The 9,214-nt window shown below is 66.5% G+C and overlaps 1 protein-coding gene across 1 annotated transcript; it reads right to left on the reverse strand.

The window, feature by feature from the left end:
• Nucleotides 1–810: 810 nt before the first annotated feature.
• On the reverse strand, nt 811–8,633 carry LOC114014074 (A-kinase anchor protein 13-like). Its single transcript, XM_055792421.1, has 7 exons — nt 7,733–8,633; nt 4,033–4,345; nt 3,390–3,564; nt 2,880–2,988; nt 2,591–2,630; nt 1,567–1,681; nt 811–849 (listed from the first exon to the last, which is right to left on the reverse strand). The coding sequence occupies exons 1-7, from the start codon at nt 7,815–7,817 to the stop codon at nt 811–813; spliced, it is 876 nt and encodes a 291-aa protein (XP_055648396.1). The 5' UTR covers nt 7,818–8,633.
• Nucleotides 8,634–9,214: the final 581 nt, after the last annotated feature.

Below are 9,214 nucleotides of genomic sequence, written 5' to 3' on the forward strand. Positions count from 1 at the left end.
GGATATCGGGTGCCACCCCTGTGCCACCAGCACCGTGGGGACCCTGCTGGGTGGCTTCACCGTGCCCCCCCCTCCCTCCTGCCCTGAGCGGCGATGCCAGGGTGGGCGCCCCACTCCCCACCCCAATCCCCGCTCTGCCTGATGCAATCGCCACGTGTGCGGCTCCCTGTCCCGCTGCCTCGGCCGGGATCGACCCCCTTTCCCATCCACCCAGCCCCCCACCAGTGCCCCCAGCCCCCGAGGACGCTTCTCCCTCCCCTGGAATTTTATAGGACACACTTGGCAAAGCCCAGACTTGGTGTGACCGCGGCCCCAGCCGCCCTTTCCTCCCGCTCAATACATAAAAATAATATTAAATCCTGGATTTAAAACCATTCGCAGCCCCGGGCTGGCGCCTGGCAGGGTGGGACGAGGACGGGGCCATCCCACCCGGGGGTCTGGCCGTGCTGGGGTGGGTTTTGGCACCCCAACCATGGAGGGGGTGCGTGGCCCCCCAGGATGCCAGGAACAGCTGGCGGCTAATCCGGCCGGCGCAGGCGGGGGCTGAGGTGGGGAGTGGGGGGATTAATGGCTTCGCATGGCGGCAAATTGCAACCCCCGGGGGGCCGCCTTGAGGGGGGGGAGGGGGGCTTCACCCCCCAGAAGTGGGTGGCAGGGGGGGTGGGCGGCAACGCCATGGGGACGCAAAGGTGGCCCCTGTGTCCCCAGGACACTGCGTGCGCTGCTCTGCCTCAGTTTCCCCCCCTTAAGCTTCTGGCCCCGTGGCAGGGGGACGGTGGTGCCCCCCCCCCCCCCCCCCATGCCCCAGAGTCAACCAAAACACTCCAGCACCCAACCAGCAGGTTTCTCCTACGAGGAGAAATGGGGAAACTGAGGCACAGGGGGGTCTGGGCAGGGTCCTGCTGCCCTCCGAGCTGGGAAGGAGCAGGAGGAAAATATCCCGAATGGAGGAAAAGCTGCAGGAAACCGCCGGGATGGGGCGGGGGGGCCGGGGGGGGCCGCGCAGGCAGGGAGCTCAGCGCACAAACAAGCGTGCCCGCCGCCAGGAAAAACCTCATTTCCTCGGCCACAGCGGGGGCCGAGCCCAGCCAGCTCCGGGGGGGGGCGGGGGATGGGGGGCAACCGTCCCCCATCCATGGTGGGCAGGGGTCCCCGTGTGGCCCCCAGCCCGCCGCTGGGTGCCAGGGCCTGCCACTGTCCCGAGCGCTGCCGGCTCTGGGTGGAGCGGGATGGTGGGGAGGGGGACGGGGGGGCCACGGCAGTGCCACCGAAACCACAGCACTGGGGCCTTGGCAGGACCCGGTACCCACTGGGCAAGCACCTCCATCCTCTGTCTCCACCCCCCCTGCCTCTGAGGGCATTTGGGGTGTCGCCCCCCCCACGTCCGTCCCCCCCCTTTAGATCCCGACGTATGAAAACAGTGCCGAGCAGGAGAGGGGAAACTGAGGCATGGCTTCCCAAAGGGCAGAGCGTCAAACAGACCCCCCCCGCCCCCCCCCCCACGGCATCTTCGGGGGGCGAATCGCCACGCCACCCCCTCTGCTGCACCCCCCCCCAGCCCCCTACCTTCGTCTTCCCCGTCATCCTCTTGATGAAGCTGAGGGTCCGGCCCAGGGGGGTCTCTTCCCAGCGCTGGCTCCCCGCCTCCCCCGCCAGCTGCCCGCAGCTCCCGGCGCCGAAGCTGCAGGAGATGGAGGATCCAGCCTGGACAATCCCCCTCTGTCCCCAGCCGCTGCGGGGCCGGCAAACAGGGAGGAGCGAGCCCAGCGCCCCGGCTTCTCCGGGGCACAGAGCCCTTCTGTCTACCCCAAGCCCCGCGGGGTGCCCGGGTGGCCCCCCCAGGCTGGTGGCTACAGCCCCTCCTCGGTGACCCCCCTACCGTGTCACCCGTTCTGTAATTTGGGGAGCAGGGCGGTGGTCCCGCTCCGTAGGGGGTGCAGCCCCAAGGTTGTGGGGTGCTACAAGCACAGACCCCCACTTTGCTGGGGGGTCTCTCTCAGGGCTGGCCCTGGCTCCTTGGGGACACCCTCGGCAGGGGACAAGCCACCCTCAGCGGGGACAAGCCACCATGGGTGGGGGACAAGCCAACCCCAGCGGGGGACAAGCCCTGCTCCCAGCCCATCCCTGGGGACACGGTTGGGGGCAGCTGCAGGGTGCAGGGGCCACTCAGCACCATCCTGTTTGGCCAGGTGGTTCAGGGCCAGCTTGTCCCTGTCCCTGTCCTCGCTTGGGGCTCCCGGCCAGCCCCCAGCGTGCCGATCCCCCGGGAACAAGCGCCCTAATGAAGACGGGAATGGGCTGTGACAGGCGCGGGGGCCCCGTGCCACCGGCACAATGTGATGCTGGGAGGGGGGCCAGGCACCCCAGGGACAGGGGGGGACACCACCTCCTCCGCTCCTGCTGACCCCGATGCCGGGAATGGGTGACGTGCGCCAGGGCTCGGCCGCCCCGTGCCCTCCCTGCAGTCACGAGCCAAAAATTCCCCATTTTTGGGAACAATTTTTTCCTCTCTAACCCTCCCCTGGGGGCTCCCTGGTCCCTCATTCACCCCGGCACAGGGGTACAACGTGCCCCCCTGGCCCCCACTCACCCATTGACCAGGCTCTGCTGGGAGGCGAAGGGGGAAATTTCTGCAACAGCAAAAGAAAAATGAATTAAAAGCGTGGCCGAAGCGCAGCGAGAGAAGCAGCTCCTTTGGGTGGCGAAGCATCCACCGCGGTCCAGGGCTGCTGCACTGGGGGGATGAGAAATAATGAACTCCGGACGGCAGCGCCATCGATTTTGGGTCGTTATTGGGGAGGTTTGAGCAGGGCTGGGGATGCAGCGCCGAGGGGTGCGAGGTGGGTGCTGCCCGGGGGGTCATGGGTGCTGCCACTCACCATCTGCGCCGGGGAAGCTGTCGATGATGCTGAGCGATGCTGATTTGGAGAGGGCACAGCCGCCGCCGCTCTGCCTGGCCCGGTACGCCGGCAGCCTCCACGCATCCTCCTGCCAGTGGCGATGGCGTTGGCATCGGGGTCACCGGCTTCCATCCCTGCCACCCCCTACCCACCCTTTGGCAGGGCCCGGCGGGGGGCACAGGGCAGCTGCCCGTCCCCAGGGTGGTGCCGGTGCTGGATGGTCCCCAGGCCCCTGGGCCGCCCCTCCCTGCCACTGACCCCCACAATGGAGCTGCTCCCAGGGGATAACACAGCTCGGATAGGAGCATCCCGGCTCCAGGATGATGGCAAAGCCCCGAGGATGAAGGCAAAGCCACCCAGGATGGGGCTTTCCTGGGGACCCCCCATGATCCCCTCTCCCGGGGTCCCCCACCCTCACCTAGGCTGAGGCCCTGAATCCCTTCCCTGCGGCAGGTGCTGGGTGCCAGGAAGGGGGGGGGGCTGTCCTACCTGCGCCCGCTGCACATCGGCCTCATCCTCCTCATCCTGGGAGAGCAGGGACTCCAGGTCGTCGTGGCTGTGGATGAGGGGGACTCGCCGGGGGTCCCGCTGGTGCCGCCCCAGCCCATCCAGCTGCTCCGCGCTGGAGTCCATGTCCTCGGGGCTCAGCCCCTTGAGGCTCACACTGCAGCGGGGAGAGGGGACCCTGAGCTTGGGGGGGGTGTGTGGGGGGTGTCACTGCCACCAAACTGGGACCCCCATCCCCATGGGGTCAGCCTTGCTCTAGCACCCAGCGCTCAGGGCAGCTCCACGTGGTCAGGGCCAGGGATGCTCGCTCATGGGGTGGGGGGATGCTCGCCCCGGGAGTTCGGGGTGCAGGGATGCTCGCTCGTGGGGTGGGGGGATGCTCACCCCTGGGGTGCGGGGATGCTCGCCCCTGGGGTGCGGGGATGAGGGGATGCTTGCCCATGGGATGGGGGGATGCTCGCTCTCAGGGTGGGGGGATGAGGGGATGCTCGCCCCTTGGGTGGGGAGATGCTGCATGGAAGACCCCGACCCCTGGATGCAGGGGGCTCGGGAGCAGCGGTGCGAGGGCACGGAGCGGGGGCTGGCTGCGGGGCCGGGGTGGGGACACAGGGCAGGTCACCGCTACCTGAGCTGGCCATAGCCAGGGACCCCACGCAGCTCCTTGCCCGGCTCCCAGCTGTGCCGGCGGAAGGGGTCCCGGGAGCGGATGGAGGTGCGGAGGGCGCAGGATCGCCGCAACGGCACCCCCCGAAAATGATCTTCCTCCTCATCCTTCTCCTCCTCCTCCTCCCAGCCGGCCTCGGCGCTGGGGCTGGCAGCGGCGCTGGGCTCCAGGGCCGACATGCAGCGACGTCTCTGGCCCGGGACCCCGCAGAGGGCACCTTCGCAGGGGCCCAGGAAGATGTCGGGACCGTCCATGGCGCGCTCAGTGCCGCACGCTGTGGGAAGGAGGAGCGGAGGCGTCGGGGGCGGCCGGCCAGGCCTTGGCGCGGGGCATGGAACGAGTTGGGGGGGTCTCAGCTGAGCTCTGCAGACCCGCCCCCCCCCCAACCCCAGCTCCCCCCAGATGGCTTTTACAGCCGCTCTCCGAGCTTTAACCAGCCCGTAAAGCTTACGAGGGTCATAAAGAGGAGCTGGCCCCCCCGACTCGTCCCCCCTGCGCTGACCTTGCCGAGCCCCACGCATGGCACGGGGCCCCCCCGAGCCCGCAGTGCCGGCGCCGCGGTGCAGAGCGCTCCCGGGCCCCCAGCCCTGCACAAACAGGGCCGGGGGCCGCGGCTGGCAGGAACACACAGAAACACCCACTCGAGGCCGAGCGGCCCCCGGTTACTCATTAAGCGCCCAGGAATTTGGCTGGGATGAGAGCGGCTCCTCGCCCGCTCGTCTGGGGGGAGCTGAGCAGCGATGGGGTCCCACCACCATGGGAGACCCTGTCAGGATGCAGCCCACCCACCCCAACACAAGAACCCCGAATTTCCACCTCCCCAGCGCGATACATCCCCGCACCGAGCAGCCGTCCCTCGGGAGAGGATGCTCAGGTTGCCCTGCAAGTCCCTTGGGGACCTGGATTTAGTCTGGTGGCATCTGGCCCCTGCACGTGTGGTCCCAGCCCAGCAGCAGGATGGGACCCAGGGAGCTTTCAGCCTGGTTGTGACCCCCTGTGAAAGGCCACACCCGGCTGGGGAAGCCCCCCAAGCATCCCGACACCCCCCAGCATCCTGATACACTGGGGCTGCCCACGCCAAGTGGCTACAACAGCCTTTAAAAAAAGGCCACTGTGGGGTGCAGCTTGTAGCCCCCCCCAAACGCCATCTCCCCATCACGCCCGCTCCCTCCCTGGACCACGTTGCTCCCCCCCAAAGCAAAACCCCTTCTCCTGCTGCTGTTGGTGAGATGGAGCCATGACCACAAACCCCAGCAGAGCGCCCCGGTCCCTCTGGTCCAGCCCATCGCTCTGGTCCATGCTGCCTACAGCCCCCAAATCCCGACACCAGTGGCCATGCTGGTGCCCGAGGCGTTCCCAGTGCTGGCACATCCTCCCCCAGCACTGCCCAGTCCCGACTCACCCCGCGCCCGAGCCCCATGGGCAGCCCCACTTGGGACAGGGAGGGAAATGGGATGAGCTCAGCCACTTTCCTGTTTTTTACATTCCCGGCTCAGTCAGCTGATAAAAAAACCCACTTTCCTCTGCATCTGCCTATCATCTGGCCGTCGATCTGCCCAGGAGCGGACCAGAACGAGTGAGCAGCTTTGCCACAAATACAAAAGAATAAATAAATAGTGAAGATAGCATCCATGGCGCTCCCGCCGGCGATAAGCACGGCTCTCCCCAAAAGCACACACGGCCGCCTGGCGATTTAAGGGCTCCCAAGCTCCTACAGGTGCTGGTGCCACAAAAGCCATTTGGATGCCCAGGAACTTCCTGGTGTAGCACCAGAAACCAGTTGGGAGATCTTGGGGTGTAACCCCAACCCCCTGCACGCAGGGAGCTGGCAGGACAAGGGATGGGATCCGGCAGCGGCATCGCAGCATCCCCCAAATCAAACCCTGACCTCGGGGTGCACCCCAGCGAGTCACACCAGCCCCATTTATCACCTGCTGGCACCGGGACACCGGCAGCAGCTTCCCACCGGCACGGTAAGCTCCGTGCCGAGATGCTCCGGCAAGAGCCAGGCTCCACCGGCCAGGAGCCCCTGGCTCCCCACAGCGGGCGAAGCCGGGCACCGAGCCGGCCTCCCAGTCCATGCTTGTGTTCCAAGCCCCCCCAAAATGTTGGGGAGCACCAGGCGGAGAGCAGCGAGGAGGCTGGGGCCGGTGCCACCCGCCAGCTGCAGGATGGGGACCTGGAGGAGCCCCCTGCCCCGCGCTGAGAACGGCCAACGCTCATCACTGCAGTGTGCAGAGAGGGGTCAGGACCACAGCGGGTCCCCCCCATGCTCCAGGCCAGCACGGGTCCTGGGGACGAGAAGTGTCCCCAGACACCCTGAGGGCACCCAGCCTGTGCACCCAGTCCCAGGGGAGGAAGCAAGAAGCCAGGTCTTCCTCCTTCGAGCCACTCTGACCCCACACCACCGAGGTGGCTGCCCATCCCGGCACCGGGTGGGACACAGGGTGCCAGCACCTCGCCCCCCATTTATCTCCGGGCACAACTGGGATCCCCAGCACCGGCAAGGATGAACCCTCGGCCACCGGCTTTCCAGGCGGGTGGAGGATGCTCGTGCTGGCCACCACCCTGGGAAACCGAGGTCCGGAGGGATGGGTGACCGGCTGGAGGGTCACGACAGTGACCTTTGGGTCACACCCCACCAGCGCCAGGCGTGGGAGCGGGGACGCAGGCGCCCTGTCCCCACGGTCCCGGGCAAAGGGCAGGGAAGGTGCCGGCGAGCGGCTGGTGGGGGGACGCGGCGGTGGCAGTGGGCGAGGGGGGTGCTGCAGCACCCAGGAGTGGGGACGGTGGCTCCTGGGTGGCTCAGGTCACCCCCCGGGCTGCCAGGGACCCACCTGCGGGTGATGCGGCCGGTGGGCCCCACGGGGCCAGCCCTGCTGGGTGCTCTCCTCCTCTTCCTCCCTGCTCAGTCCCTGCCTCTTTCACACACAAAATAAACCAGGAACCACTTGGCAAATCGGATCCTTTTCCCCGTTAACCCTTTGCCCTGCACCACACAGATCCTCTGCACCGTCCCCACCAAGGGACACACGCTCCCCTCCTCGTGGGGCACCCCAAATCCAGCCTTGCTCCCCCTTTCCCTCCTCCCTGACCCATCAGCCGCAGCTCTGCGCCGGGCTGTGGGTGCCCTCGGCACTGAGCAACCCTCCCATTTCCTTCTCCACCGATTTCGGGGTCCGAGAACAGCCTTAGGGTGCCCCTCGTGCCCCTTCCCAACTCCCAGTCATCCTTCCCGTGCCAGCCGGTGGGACTTACGGATAATCCACTGCCCGCTGTAGTGACAAGCAGGAGCTGGGCAACCCCAAAGCACCATAAGGCCAGGCGCATTACTCCGTGCCTCAGTTTCCCTGTATCCCCAAAGTGGTGGTTTCCTCCATCCCAGTTAGCTTTGGCACTGGCACAGCCGCACTTTTCCAAGCCTGCACAAGCCGCTGCCAGCTCAGGGAGCAGCGTGCCGTGCTGAGGAGGGCACCCAAGAGGAGGGCACCCAAGAGGAGGGCACCCAAGGCTGCGACGAGGGCGACAAGGGCAGGGCGAGCAGTGACTCAGGCTGCCCACACAGCACAGGCTGCTCGCACCGGCTCCGCGTTAACCCTTCGCACCGGACCTCGGCGACAACAAACTGCCGGGATCGGGCGATGCCGGAAGGATTACGCACCTTGGACAAACCCAGCAGGGCTGGATCCAGGAGGGATTTCATTTCCTGGGAAAAGCCACCACCAAACGCGGGTGGAGCAAACCATCCCCGTGCCAGAGGCACCCGCGAGCCATAAACACCCCGGTGCATTTAATCCCCATCTGCCAGAAGCGGCTCGGAAGCTTTGGAAAGCTCCGGCAACCTTTGTTCCGGGTGTCCCAGCACCACTGGCACACGAAGCGCCCGATCAGCAGAAGGAAAATAAATAAACGGCCTCTCGCCACGCACGGGCACAGACCTGGTCCCCCACCCCGGAGCCAGCCTGTCCCTTGGCCCCGTCTCTCCGCTCGATATTCCTCAGGCTAAGGCTTCAGCCCGCCAGGACCGTGTTTGTTTTACGCAGGTGGCACCAGGGACCTTTGCGCGACTTTCCGGAGCGGTGCCAGGAGGTGACACCTGCCTGGGGCGGCCGGGAGCGGAGCTGGCACGGCTGGTGCCCTGCCCTGCCTTGTGGGGAGGGAAACCGCAGCGGCCGGGCGGCGGAACAAGCTCCAAAGTTTTTTTCGGAAACCATCAGGAATTTAGTCGGGATTATTATCCCAGGGCTGGGGCTCAGGGAACCAGCCCTTTCCCAGCTCACACGCTGGTTGTGGGGCTGCACGGGAGCTCAGCAGCCCTCCTGGCTCCTGGTTTCCAAGCGCCCGAGGCGAGGACCAAAACACTATCCGTATTTCCAAGGGGTTTCTGGAACTGGCCCCTTCCCCAGGGTGCCGGGGCGCAGGAGGGCCAGGCACGGGCGTCCTCCGGGCTCTCGTCCCACTCTGAAGCCCTACCACGGGCACACCAGCATCACGTCGGTCCATGACCGGCATTCCCAGCGCCGGTCCAACTCCAGGCTCAAAGAAGAGCGCTACGATCAGAAATACAACACAGACAGCTCCTCTGCGTCGGCTTCCCCTCAAACCCTCCCAGCCTGCCCTCCAAAACCCATCCCAGAGCAGGCAGAACAGCCTTACCTCTCAGCCTGGCGAGGAAAATCCGTGGCCGGGCACATCCCGGCGGGCTGCGCCAGCCAGCCCTGCTGGCACAAAGCTCCCGCACCTTCCTGAAAGTTTCTTGAGCATCAAACAGCCACTGTGTCCCTAACCCGGCCGGCTGCGACGCTCACCAGGCCAAACAAAGGGTGCAACCGGTGGCAGCGAAGGTTGGGGCGAGGGGGTGAGGAATCCCAGCTTGGAAACATTGTTCTGGTAACAAAGGCACAGTGTTCGCTCCGGCATGGCCCCGCGATTTCTATCCACCAACACGAAATTCTCGGCTGCTGCCAGTGCCGGGGAGCGGGCTCCAACGCGTGGCCCAGAGCGGGCTGTGCGGTGCCAACAGCCACCACGGAGCCCCTGCCCAGATCACAGGGCAAACAAATCACCCCCCTCTCACCACACGCGGGTCCCCTCGGCCAAGCCATCGCTGTGCTGCTCCCTCCTCCAGAGGAAAAGCACAAAT

The sequence above is a fragment of the Falco peregrinus genome, chromosome 19 (genome assembly GCF_023634155.1).
Source record: "Falco peregrinus isolate bFalPer1 chromosome 19, bFalPer1.pri, whole genome shotgun sequence".
NCBI lineage: Eukaryota > Metazoa > Chordata > Aves > Falconiformes > Falconidae > Falco > Falco peregrinus.

What these genes read in the sequence shown, in the direction of transcription:
- LOC114014074 (XM_055792421.1), bottom strand. Translation starts at nt 7,817, where the DNA reads ATGGTTTGCTCCACCCGCGTTTGGTGGTGGCTTTTCCCAGGAAATGAA. An exon ending in CCCTGCTGGGTTTGTCCAAG is followed by an intron (nt 4,346 to 7,732) that starts GTGCGTAATCCT and finishes TCCTTCCCACAG; the next exon opens with CGTGCGGCACTGAGCGCGCC. An exon ending in CAGCAGAGCCTGGTCAATGG is followed by an intron (nt 1,682 to 2,590) that starts GTGAGTGGGGGC and finishes CATCTCCTGCAG; the next exon opens with CTTCGGCGCCGGGAGCTGCG.